This window comes from Jaculus jaculus, chromosome 6 (assembly GCF_020740685.1).
Source record: "Jaculus jaculus isolate mJacJac1 chromosome 6, mJacJac1.mat.Y.cur, whole genome shotgun sequence".
Classification (NCBI taxonomy): Eukaryota; Metazoa; Chordata; class Mammalia; order Rodentia; family Dipodidae; genus Jaculus; species Jaculus jaculus.
Window position 1 is genome coordinate 138,999,548 of NC_059107.1, and position 13,667 is coordinate 139,013,214.

The following is a 13,667-nucleotide window of genomic DNA, read 5'->3' on the forward strand; positions in this document are numbered from 1 at the left end:
ACCTAGGTTCGATTCCCTAGGACCCATGTAAAACCAGATGCACAAGGTAGCGCATGTATCTAGAGTTCATTTGCAGTGGCTGGAAGCCCTGGCGTGCCCATTCTCTCTCTTTATCTTCCTCTTTCTCTCTCCCTCAAATAAATAAGATATTAAAATTTTTTTTAAAGCTAAATAAAAATATCACCAAAATAGAAGAGGGACTAATTAGGAATAAGACAGGGTTCACTGGAAGAAGGATATGGCGGGGGAACAAAAAGAAGGTAATGGGAAGTGATTATGATCAAATTACATTACATATGTATAAAATGTCAATAAAAAATTTTAAAAATATTTTTATTTATTTGAGAGAGAGAGAGAGAGAGAGAGAGAGAGAGAGAGAGAGAGAGAGAGAATGCACCAGGGCTTCTTGCCATTGCCAACAAACTCCAAATGCATGCACCACTTCTTGCCTCTGGTTTTACATGGGTACTGGGGAATTGAACCTGGGATGGCAGGCTTTGCAAGCAAGCACCTTTAACCACTGAACAATCTCCATAGACCTCTCCATTGTTTTAAAATGGCTTAACAGCATGCCATGCTTGTGTGTGCGTGCGTGTGTGTGTGTGTGTGTGTGTGTGTGTGTGTATGCAAGTGAACTGTGAAGCATAAATATTGGGTTCTTGAGTAATTTTAAGTAGGATTCTTTCACTTTAGAGAAGTGATTTTCTAGGACAAAATAAGCCAAACAAATCCCTCCTTTGGTGAGGCTAAGGATAGGGAATTATTTTATTTATAACTATGGACTTAAGAGGTTCAAATATAGCATTTGTTTGGGAAACCTCAGTACCAGAACAACCTTTCATTGCATAGTTCCCTATTAACAAACCATATTCCTACTGCTGGGAAAAACTGCCAAAAATTCTGAAATGGGCCATAACAATATTTACCAAATATCTTGTGTAGCATATCCCTTTGGGTCGTGTTTGCCTTTTATTATAATTGAACTATTTTACATCTGTACATTGTAGAAAACTAATGCTGTGAATAGTTTTTTCCTGTTAAAATCACAAATCAGTTGTATTTGAAAATTAGTTGTGCTTGGTAGAATCTATTTTTTTTTTTTTTTAGGCAAGGTCTCATACTGTAGCCTAGGCTGGCCTTGATTGAATTCACTCAAATTTGCAGTAATTCTCCTGCTGCAGCCTCCAGGGTTCTGGGATTACTGGAGTGAGCCACCTTTTCTGGCTTCATTTCAACATTCTTCATTTGCCTCTATATGTGTAGTTTTCTGAATTTTCACTTGAACTGTTGTCATGTCTCACTGGTCCCTTACTAATGAGTTAAATGTCTGACACATTTCCATTTTATGTCTGTAAAGCATTTATTTATTCATTTAGTTTTACAGTACTGGGGATTGAAGCAGATGCGCACTTAGCTGACTGAGCTATTTCCCAGCCATTCTCATTCACTCTCTTGCCACTCCCTGGTCCCAGTTTTTGCTGTTGCTACCCAGACAGTCAAACCAGAGCAAATTAGTTGGGGGCCAGGTAAATTCTATTAGAAATGCTGTGGGGATTATTAAGTACTTTTCTTCTCCTCCTCTTCCTTCTCCTCCTCCTTTTCCTCTCAAATCAGGAATACTGGAAACTGGGTGTTATGTTGACTTGTGCTTATATTCCCAGCTAATTAGGAGGCTGAGGCAGGAGGAGCTCAAATTCAAGAGTTCAAGGTCAGTCTGGACCAGAGAATATAACTCAATTTCAAATGAATAAAAAAAAAAAACAAAAAAAAAACAGGCTGGGTGTGTTGGTACATGTCTGAGATTCCAGTAGAGGTGGAAGGATCATAAGTTCAAGGCTAGTCTGGGATCCATAGAGAGTTCCAGGCCAACCTGAACTATCGCATAATAGGGACCCTGTCTGAAACAAAACAAAACAAACATCAAAAAAACTCAAAGCCCACCCCCAAAGAAGACTTGAGGATTTAGTTCTAAAAAATGGAATTTCAGCATGTTTTCTATGGATAAGTGGGGTTTGAATGCCGTGTGTTTCACAAGTGTAATTATACCAGCTCCCTGTCTTCAGTATCACCAGGCACTTGGTGTTCCCTCTAGGGATTATAATAAACATTTCTACCATAGAAATGCAAATCCCCTTGAACTAAAAACTAGTGCCCAGGAAGCTTATAAAGATGACATTCAGATAAGATCATTCTATTGCCAATTTAGAAGGTTTATTTTCTTTTCTTGCCATTACTTCATTGCATAGAACTGTTTGTGATTTTTTTGTTGTTGTTTCCAATGGATTTTAAACATTATTTCTGACTGTCCAGCTTTAAAAAGAATGTTGGCTGTCCATAAATCATATTTCAATACATCCTCCAAGTGAACTGGGCTAGTGAACAGATATAATCTGTTCTCAGGTTTGTAGGCAGGCGATACTGACAAACTAAGATGCTCTGATTTGAAAGATATTTATTTCAGCGCATCTAAGACTTTGTTGCCTTGGAATGTCAAGTTGGCTCTTTGAGCCTCTACCACAGCCTCAGTTTCTTCAACTGCAACTATAGAACAAATGACGATGCTTCTTATTAGCAAACATTTAATTATTATTTTTTTGCTAGTTTTTAACTACAGTTTCCTATAATGCTGCATAGAAAGGGTTTCTGTACACAGCAAAGTGGGAAATTTCTTTCCAGCCAAATTGTTGCCTGGCCACCAAGCTCCGTTCTGAGGAAAGTCACTGATGGACACCGGCTCCCTCCATCCACGCCCTTGCATTTGATTGCAGTTAAGTCTTGTTTTCACAGTTTGACCTTGCACTTGTCATTTTATACTTAAACTTTTCCAAGGTCACATAGCAAATCCACGGCAGAACAGGGAACAGAACTCCCCATGGACTCCTAAATTACTAAAAGCTCCATCTTAAAACAGCGATGCCATCAAAGGGGATTTTTAAAAATCTTTCCCACAAATACTTAAAATCGCTTCTTATGATGTAATCTCTGTGTGGGGGAAAACAGGGATCATCTCAACTTCCTAATACCTACTTAATCTTAGGAATTTTAGGCTGGAATAGCAAAAGCAGAGCGAACAACATATATTTCAATGTACCGTTAAAACTCTTAACATGATATTGAACAAGAACCTTAGAAACGGAATGAAAGCAAAAATGAATAGAACTCATTTTGTAAGCAAGTTATGTGTGAAGCAGGGTCTGACGTGAGAATGAGGGGAGGTTTTGTAGGGTCTTGTTCAATGGCTCTTCGGATTTAGATGAGTTTTTATAATTAGTTGGGGGCCAGGTAAATTCTATTAGAAATGCTGTGGGGATTATTAAGTACTTTTCACCTCATTGACATTCACTCGCTCAATGTGTTCACATAGCTTTTGCTTATTTTAAAGGAAAACTCCTTGTAGCAGACTACTTTGCATTCTCTTACAAAGTTTTTTTTTTTTTTTTAAATTCCTTCTAGTTCACACTTCCCTCTGTTTTCCTTCTTCCTTGACAGCTCTGTTTGACTGTCACTCACTATTCTATACAGTGCAGAGGGTGTTACAAAAGTTGACTTGTTTAAGATAAATGAGCCCCTGATTGCAGTACAAGAAGCCAGTTGCTAGGGCATATTTTCTTCCATAGCTTTGGTTGTTGAATTAAATTCATTCAGATGCTTCTCTTCATGTTGGAAAGCTGCCCACTTCTAGGTAATTTTTTTGTGAAACAGTCTTCATTATTAAGCATATGAAAGAGCAAGGTAGAAATTACTCATTTATTAAAAACTTTGGATTGCTTAGAAATTCTATCCAAAAGACAGCTGCTAAGAAATCTGTAATCATCGGGGTAAGGCCAGAAACAAGAGCTGCAGCTACTGAGCACCATGGTCCTCTGCAAAGCCCAGCAAAGCCCAGCCAGCCAGCCAAAGACGTTGCTGATTAAGACAGTCAGTTCAATGACAGAGCCTTGCAATGTATTTACTCGGCAAAACTCCTATGTAAACAGCCTTGTTTGCTTTCTACTTTTTGTTTTGGCCTTTCCAAAAGCTGTTTACATTTTCTTTTTGAGATAACATTCACATAACATGAAATTTATCATGTTAATCTTTTTAGGTTGTAACTCAGTGGTTTTGAGTATCTTCAACATGCACACTCACTAACACTATCCTCAGAGCTTTTCACCACTCCCCAAAGGAACCTCACGTCCATTCAGCAGACACTCCTCATTTTCCCTTGAGTCTCAGCACTTGGCAACTATCAATTTATTTTGCCTTTATAAATTTGCTCACTTCAGACATTTCATATAAAAGGAATAATATATGTGAGCTTTTGTGCCTGGCTTCTTTGCTTAGCATAATGTTGATAAGATGAAGTGGGATTATGAGTCCCAGGCCAGCCTGGGCTACACAGCAAGATAAATAATAAAATAAGTGTGTGTGTGTCTGTATGTGTTTAACCTTATGTAATTGATCAATAAAATTCTCTTTGTGAGAGGGAATAAGGACTGACAGTTTTTCTTTTACTGAATGTACTTGTTTTGGAGCAATTTGAATGCAATGCCAGTTCTATAAGATTGGCAAGACACAAATGAAATAGTGTAGAGATACAGGTTGTGAACCCTAAGTCAGACATCTCCCTGGAACCTCACAGCCTTTCTATGCTTCTTCTTCTCCAGCCCCTCCCCCTTCCAATAGTAATGAAATTGGGAAGCCAGGCCTTCAAGATATGGAGACAACATGGCTCCAGGTTCCCAACTACCCTCAATATGGGATCCAAATACACTATGCTAGAAAGAAAAGAATTGTGAGAAAATTTCCAAAGTGAGATGTGCTTTAACTATGTTGTGGGAGCATTTGAATGTAAGAAAAATGTCAAATTTAAGTTATTCCTGCTTCAATTTGGGAAGTGAACAGTTCTAACCTGTTACAGACTCAAAGTTGTTCCTTACAATGTTCTCAGTTTTTGACCTAAGTACATAAGTGTTCCATGTTTGGTGAATCTTGTTCACAAAAATTTTCCAGATATATTTTAGAGAATTCACCTTGCTTTCCCACTGGGTTTACAGCTCACTGTTAGCAATGTCAGCTCTGATACTGGCGTTTTAGGTTCCTGTACTGCTATCCTTTTACATTCCTGTGAACTAATGGAAGGTCTATAAAGAATTCTTTTTTTAATTTTAATTTATTTATTTTAGACAGAGAGAGAATGGGTACACCAGGGCCTCCAGCTGCTGCAAATGAACTCCAGACACCTGCGCCATGTTGTGCATCTGGCTTACATGGATCCTGCAGAACCAAATCAGGGTCCTTGGCGTTGCAGGCAAGCACCTTAACTGCTAAGCCATCTCTCCAGTCCACAAAAGGTCTATGAATAAACTGTTACATGTTCTAGGGTCACCCTCAAAAAGATTCCCACAGGGAAGCTTTCCATGACTGCAGACAACTTTTTAATGCCTCTGGTTCTGAAGTCTTCTGATTTCCAATCATCAAATCCAAAGGGTAATTATTCATTGCTCGATGAGTGGTTACTCACTGCTGAGGGACTGCCAGCAATATGTAATAATGACACAGAAGCGTGGAAACAAGAAGGTTAAGACCTTGAGATGAATTAAGAACAGTCTCACACTGAGTCAAATTGGAAGGCATTGTATTTTACTAATGTATTAGGTCCTGATTTGATAGTCTCAGTAACTTTTCTTTTCTCTTTTACTTAAGAACTTGAAGAGTTTTCTGATTATACTTTTGACTGTTTATAGCACAGTAAAATAATTTTTAAAAGAAAGTGAAAATTAGGGTCTTAAATTTATCCTGAATCTGTAATATGCCATATGAGTTGCACAAACATGAGCATGTATACTCAGACTCAGTTGGGGAAAGACTTTTGAAATAAAGTCATATGAATGATTCTAAAAAAAATGCCTTTCAAGCTGGGCATGGTGGTGCACGCCTTTAAAATCCCAGCACTCTGAAGGCAGAGGTAGGAAGATTGCTGTGAGTTCAAGGCCAGCCTGAGACTACATAGTGAATTCCAGGTCAGCCTGGGCCAGAGTGAGACCATACTTTGAAAAACAAACCAAAACAAAAAAGCCTTTCAGAGTTAGGTGATGACATAGCCCAAACCCAAAACCCAAACCCCAAGTCCCCACTAATATGTATCTGCAGGCCTAAGTGTCTCTTAAATATAGAACACACCAGTCAAAATATTAACCTTTTCTAATTAGTTTCTCATTACAAAAGGCAAATACCCCTTCACAAAGTAGCTCAAGGTATTTACTTCTCCAGGTACCATAAGGTCTCAGTGTTATCTAGTGGGTGATATTTTAGTAAAAAAGATGAAATATTCTGTGTTCCTTCTTACTGACCTTGGCCATCCAGCAGCTGTAAAATCACCAGCTGCTAGAAAAAAGAGAACTAAATCAGGCTCCACAGCTGCAAAGAGAAGAAAGCTTAAGATCTTTTCTTCACATATTTTCTGGGATCTCAGCAGGCTGGAGTCAAAGTACAGTATTCCTTGCCACAAAACCCCTCGCCTTGTAAACATGTCAAATAGCTCATAAGCTATGATTTATTTTTGTCATTACTGGGGATGAAGTGTAAGTGGAAAAGAAGTAAAGATAGTAGAGACAATGCAATATAATAATAAAGCAATGTAAGTAGCATTTATCATTTCCTAGTGACCATTATGTTTTTTTGGGTTATTTGAGAGTCTCTCTACATAGCCCAGGCTGGCCTCAAACTTGTAATCCTCCTGCCTCAGCCTCCTGAGTGCTGGGATCACTGGCATATGTATGGGCCTGGAGTCATCACACCCTTTAAAGTTTTATTTGTGTGTTTGCATGTTCATATGCTTGCCACTGTCCTTGCCATTGTTGATGAATTCCAGCACATGGGTGGCTGGGGAATTATTGATCCCTGGCTGGGAGGCTTTGCAAGAAAGTACCTTTAACCCCTGAGCTATCTTCCCAGCTCCCACCATACATTTATTTACTTATTTACTTTTATTTATTAGAGAGAAAGAGAGAGAGAGAGAATGGGTGGGCATGCCAGGACCTCCTGCCACTACAAACGAACTCCAGACTCATGTGCCACCTTGTGCATCTGGCTTACATGGGTGCTGGGGAACTGAACCCCCAGGGAAAGTGTCTTAACCACTGAGCCATCTCTCCAGTCCCCTATCACACTTTTTAATCCTTCCAGCAACTTCAGGAGACTCACTCAGTAAAACGGAGTAACTTTGCAAGCACTGTTGTGGTGAGTCACACGCAGGTCTGACTTCAGGCATCAGGCATCAGGCATGGTTTTGTGTTTGCTTGTTTGTTTGTGTTTGTTTTTCAAGCTAGGACCTTGCTCCAGCCCACTGTGTATTCTCAGGAATTCACTATGTAGTCTTAGGGTGGCCTCAAACTCACGGCAATTCTCCTACCTTTGCCTCCTAAGTGCTGGGATTAAAGGTGTGCATCAAGGTGTGTGCCACCACGCCGGGCCACCGGGGATGGGGTTTTAATCATTACACAGTTCTGCCTTCCAGCAAGAGGACAGAGGAGGAGCGAGGAGCTGGGAAAGGCTAACTGGTAAGCATGTGCCAGAAGAGGAAGCAGGAAGGGGTACTGCTTCTAAAAGAGCCACAAGGCTGCCTGTCTGAATTCTTCCTCCCACTCTCTTCTCCCCAGGACAGGCTATGACCTTAAAATCTTCTACAGTTTGGGCTGGAGGGATTGCTTAGTGGTTAAGGAGTTTACTTGCAAGGCCAAATGATCCAGGTTCGATTCCTCAGGATCCACGTTAGCCAGATGCACAGGGGGGTACAAGCATCTGGAGTTCATTTGCAGTGGCTGGAGGCCCTGACACACCCATTCTCTCGTTCTCTCTCTCTCTCTCTCTCTCCTTCTCTTTCAAAGAAATAAATAATAAAATATTTTTAAAAAATCTTGTACAGTTTAAGAAAAAGAACAAGTATCACTTCTATTAACTTCCTTGATTCATTACTTTCAGCTCTTAGGAATCCTCCTCCATAAAAAAAGCAGACTCCATTCCTACCACTCACCCTACCACTTGTGAGCCGCAGCATTGGCATCGAGTCTGGCATAAAGCAGCGGGCCTCAGATTTGAGGAAACATCTGAATCACCTGGAAGGCTCGTTACACAGAGGTTCCAGGGCCCGATTCTGGTGTTCCTGATTCGGTAGGTCTGGGTAAAGCCTGAGATTTGTACTTCTCACAGGCTACCAGATAGCTCAAGGTTCACACTTTGAGAACTGTTGCCATAGAGGAGGAAATGTGGAAAAAGCCACATTTGTGCTTGTGTACCTGTGGCAATGTGGTATGTAAAAGAATAGTTTTTCCTCCACTCTGCAGGTACAGCTCGTGAGTCCAATGACTGACAAGAATAAACATATTCTAAATGGTGTCCACTCCTGGGAGGACACGCCTTTATGGCTGTGTCTTACGGAGGCCAAGTATTATGCCTGTAATGTGCATTCTGCTCCACCAAGCAATCACAAGGAACAAGAACTTCATAGTCAAAAGAGATAATCATTTCTAAACTTAAAGCAGGCTAAACACCTTGAATCCAAAAGTCTGAAACCCCGAAGGGTCCTCAATCCAGAATTTTCTGAGCACCAACTCAATGCCACCATTCCATACTTGACCTTATGTGACAGGTTATAGTCAGGACAGAGATGCCAGCTAGAGAGATGGCTCAGTGGTTAGGTGCACTTGCTGTACAAGCATGCGGGCCTGAGACTGCCCAAGTTCAAATCTCCAGAACTTACATAAAACAAGTGGCCATGACCACATGTGTCTGTGAACTCAGTCCTGCAGGGAGCAGAGACCCCAAAACCACAAGCTCTGGAAATGGTGAAAAAAAGAAGAAAAAAAAAAACCAACACAATAAAAACACTGGTTAAAAACCTGCCTATGGGGAAGAGTGATGAAACAGGGACAGAGTGGGACACCCAAAGTTCCACTGTGGCCACCAAGTAAGCGACCCCCATCTACAAGTGAGCCATTGAGGCATCACACATATCCCACACATACACCACACCACATTGCACACACACACATATGTGCACACACAAAATAAAAATAATAAATAACAGATGCACTAAAAGCCGGGCGTGGTGGTGCATGCCTTTGATCCCAGCACTGGGGAGGCAGAGGTAGGAGGATCACCAAGAGTTCGAGGCCACCCTGAGACAAGTGAATTCCAGGTCAGCCTGAGCTAGAGTGAAACTCTACCACAAAGAGTTTTTTTTTTTTTTTTTTTTAAAGTATTGTATAAAATTACCCTTGGGCTTGGTTTCTAAGGTGCATATGGACCATAAATAAATTTTGTGTTTAGAATTGGGTCCCATTTGCAAGATACTCTTGTTATATATATGTGAATATTCCAAAATCTGAAAAGCTCAAGTATACAAAACATGTCTGGTCTCAAGGATTTCACATAAAGGATTTTTAACCTGCACTAGCTCTGTACAATCCAGAAAAAAATATAGATAAAAATAAAATTGCACTTAGGCTGAGGGTAGAAAAACAACCCGAACGAGAACCATTCACATCTCCAACTATTGTCTCTACTGCTTTCATTGCTTATGGATTTTTCTGTTTGCCAAGGGAAAACAAGGATTCTTGTCAAACTGGAAGCCAACAGTGCTGGCCAGTTGCCCTGGTTTTTACCCCTTCCCTGGTCGTAGCTCCAGATCATCTTGGCCTGGCCTGGCTCAGCTCAGGCACCTGCTTAGGGAAAGCACAGTGGGCACCTCCACTGCTGCAGAGACTGAAGAAGGAGGAAGCTACGTAAAAGGATGTCTGAAAACTAGTAGTACGTTGCTACTGCTTTCAACCTCATGGTAGCCTGAGCTTGGTAAGGAAATGAGGCTTTCATTCCTTAGGGTCTTCTAGAACAAAGACCTCTCACTCTAACATCCTTTTGAAATGGAAAGACACACTGTATGATCTCCCTTATTTGGCTTTTCATTATTGTTTGATAATTTTCTAGTTGACAAAATATTGCATGGAACAATTTTTAAGCTTCTTCCATAAAGTCTCTGTTAATTGGAAGTAATTATCCTGGTGAAACAGAGTGAAGGGCAACTTATAGAATTTGTTTTCCCTAGCAGTATTGCTACATTTTAGGAAGTTTATACTCAAAGACTTTTTTTTTTTTAAAAAAGAAATGATCATTTTTACTTTTTAAAAAATTATTTATTTGAGAGAGAGAAAGAGACAGAGAGAGAATGGGCACACCAGGGCCACCAGCCACTGCAAATGAACTCCAGACGCATGTTCCCCCTTGTGCATCTGGCTTACATGTGTCTTGGGGAATCGAACCGAGGTCCTTTGGCTTTGCAGGCAAACGCCTTAACCGCTAAGCCATCTCTCCAGCCCAAGAAATGATCATTTTTAAATGAATGCTACTGTATGTGCTATAAAACTCTCGAGAACTCTGGCAATTTAGGCCTATTGATAAAAGATTTCATGGTCTAACAGGTCATTTACTCTGCAACTATTTATTGAGGACTTACTCTGTGCAGTGTGCTGGGGGCTCAAGGCTTATGTCTGTCCTTTTGCTCGGGACTCTCTGACTGTGAAGTGGTCCTGTACGGCTTGGATTACAAGACAGTTCAGGAAACAAAAGGCCCATATGCTCTCCTCTCAGTAATTCATTAAAATTTACATTTGTCAGTACTCTATGTCTCATGGGCTTTCTCTTTTACAGTCTATTAGGTTGCCATGCCTCTGGACTATCTGGGTTATTTTTTATTTGAGTCATACTTGAACGCAGTTAATCAAGCAATACCACATTGTTCCTCTCTTAATTTGTAGCAGTATTATCCCAAAGATCCACCAGTGTTGTCTAGAAGCTAATAGGTATTTGTTGCACGAAAGCTTCACTTTTCCCCAGATTTGTGTGCAAGTAATCGCTCATTTATATTTCCGTTATTCTCTGGCCACTGTTCTATCCGAGTCACCCCAGTGGTGCCCGGCACCCCAGCAATTCAGCCCAAGCAGCACATGGTATCCTACGGGCTAGATGGTCCACAGCCCTGGGAGATTGTTTCATACTAGAGCTAGGAGAAAGAAGAAAGTGTGGAATCCACCCTTCACACAAAACAGTGGATCTCCTGAGATCTTTTTGTTTGTTTTTGTGTTGAGACAGGGTCTCCAGCATAGCCCAGGCGAGCTTCAAACATATGTTCCTTCTGCCTTAACATCAGGAGTGCTGAGATTGCAAATTTGCACCATCATGCCCTAGCTACTCTGAGACCTTTCTAAAATTTTTATTTTTTTATTACAGAGAGAGAGAGACAGATAATGGGCATGCCAGGGCCTCTAACCACTGCAATGAACTCCAGACACATGTGCATTTGGTTCACACATAGATTCTGGGGAATTAAACTTGGGTCCTTAGGTTTCACAGGCAAGCACCTTAACCACCAAGCAATCTCTCCAGCCCCTCTGAAACCTTCTTAACTTGAAGTATTTTATTTATATTTTGTTTTTATTTTGCTTTGCTTAGAACATATAAACTGAAAGAATTAGAGTGCTTCACAGTAGTTAAGATATGAAACCAGCCTAGAACTCCACCAACTGGTGAATGGATAAATAAAGTGATATAACATAATACATACAATAGGTTTTTATCCAGTTTTAAAGAAGAATGAAATTATGACATTTGCAGGAAAATGGATGGGACCAGAGATCATTATGTTAAGCAAACATAATCTAGACTTAAAAAGACAAGCATCACATGTTTTCTTTCATATGTAAAATGTGGATCTATATCTGTTTGTGCAATATGTGTGTGAAGACACACTTCTGTGTAGTACACGAAAGTGGAAAGGTAGCTACTAGAGGGGAAACAGAGGTCTAAAGAGAGGAGAAACAAGAGAGAGTAACGAAATATAGGCAACGTGAAAATAAAGAGCTTATGCGGGGTGAGGGGGAGGAGCCAGTAGAGGGTAGGCAAGGGGATGCGGAATGGTGAGGGTGAATACGTACAAGGTCTAATGACATGAAGGAATGAAAATATCACAGTGAAGCCCATTATTTTGTATGCTAACTAAACTAAGTTTTAAAAACATTTAGAAAGTTTAAGTAATGGAAAAAAAAAAAAAGAATTGGGGGTGTTCTCTCACTTGTCTTTGCCTCATTCCCTCCATAATTGTGGATGTGTCCCAACAATGCGCTTGGTGTCTGGGCCACTGTCATTTCATGTTTTGGAAGATGGTGATGTGAGGACAAAAAAGAAAACAGGTGATGTTAATTTCTTATCATTTTCCCACTCCTGTGTTGCTACGTTCAGTGAGACACTTGCTGAGTGCCTGCTTCTGGCTGCGGGCACACACTTGGCCTTGAGAATGGGAAGACCACCCATCTCTGTCTTCAGCAAGCTTCTGGTCTCAGTGGGAGGCAGGCAAAGTTCTCAGGAAAGCATAAGGAGATGCGCGCGCTACTGAAGAAAGAGAAATTCCCTCTGCCTTGGGGTGAAGGCGTGGACAGGCTGCTCTTCAGAGAGCATCATTATTCATTCTACCAGCTGGATAGCAGATACTAGCAATCAACTGGGGTTCTTGTTTTTCCTACTTCAAAATCTCAACAATGGTCTCCATTCACCACCGCAGGTGGCTTTCGTTTGAGAATGCTACTAACATGATTCTGCTCACTTCCTCCCGCTGCTCACCTTACACTTTCTATCTGGAGATCATGGCTCTCAAAACTGGCATGGATATTTTCCAAGGCATCTAGTTATCATACTTGACTATAACTCTAAAATTGAAGAATCGAAACCAAGTTAATAGGTGCTTTGTAGGACAGGTATGGAGTCGGAGTGGTAGAAGGAGAAATGAGAAGCAGAGATGTTAGACACAGAGCCACTCTCAGAGACCTTAAGACTGCGAGTCCCAAAGCTTGAAGGCAATTTCTTTTACCTACCACATGGAATGCTCCTGAGGCCTTGACAGGTTTGAAGCCATCGACAGGTACACATTGATCGGCATGGCCATTGCAGAAACAGCTGCCCTTGACAATGAAATCATAGATCGCATAGTGGGTAAAATGTTGAGGCTTCGCATTCAGGTCATTTCTGTGGCAGGGACAAGACTGTCGTTTCAGCAGCTGCACCCGGAGGTTGGTGATCTTCAGCTGCTCCTGAACTTTGGCACTGTAGGGGTTTTCTGCATCGTATGGTGGTGACAAGGCTCTAAAAATAACCTGTAAAGAGAAGAAGATTCCACGTGTTTCTAAGACTGTACATTGTTGGCTTGGTATGGCCCCAGTTTGATTTATAACTTTTGTTATCTGGGAGCGATAAGATAACAAGAGGATTTTTCAACTTTGGTCATACCTGGGGAACAGCTGCCCTAAGCAACAGATATGCTGCCGGCTTGGGTACAGGGTGCAAATGCAGAACCCAGTGAAGACTTGGCTCTTGAGTCAAAGGCAGCCACACAAAGATCTGGGGGTGGGGTTGAGGGTGAAAGGGGGGAGAACTTGCTGAGCAGGAGCAGTTCAAGGGGCCCACTGCTGAGTCAAGCTTGACTTGTTTCATGAAGAAGAAGCCAGGCCTGGCGGCAAATATCTTTCATCTCAGCTACTCACTCTGGTAGGCTGAGGCAAGATCACCTGAGCCTAGGAGATCAAAACCAGACTGGGTCAATATAGAGAGATTTTGCGTCAAAACAAATACAGTCAGTGTAA

At 41.1% G+C, this 13,667-nt stretch overlaps 1 protein-coding gene across 4 annotated transcripts in view; it reads right to left on the reverse strand.

Moving 5' to 3' along the window:
* Window positions 1–13,667, reverse strand: part of Ntn4 (netrin 4) — a 118,363-nt gene that overhangs the window by 57,261 nt on the left and 47,435 nt on the right. For all 4 annotated transcript variants that reach the window (XM_045153308.1, XM_045153307.1, XM_004650190.2 and 1 more), the window contains exon 3: window positions 12,903–13,181. In XM_045153308.1, coding sequence (XP_045009243.1) covers window positions 12,903–13,181 — 279 coding nt within the window. The remainder of the gene's footprint in view (window positions 1–12,902; window positions 13,182–13,667) is intronic.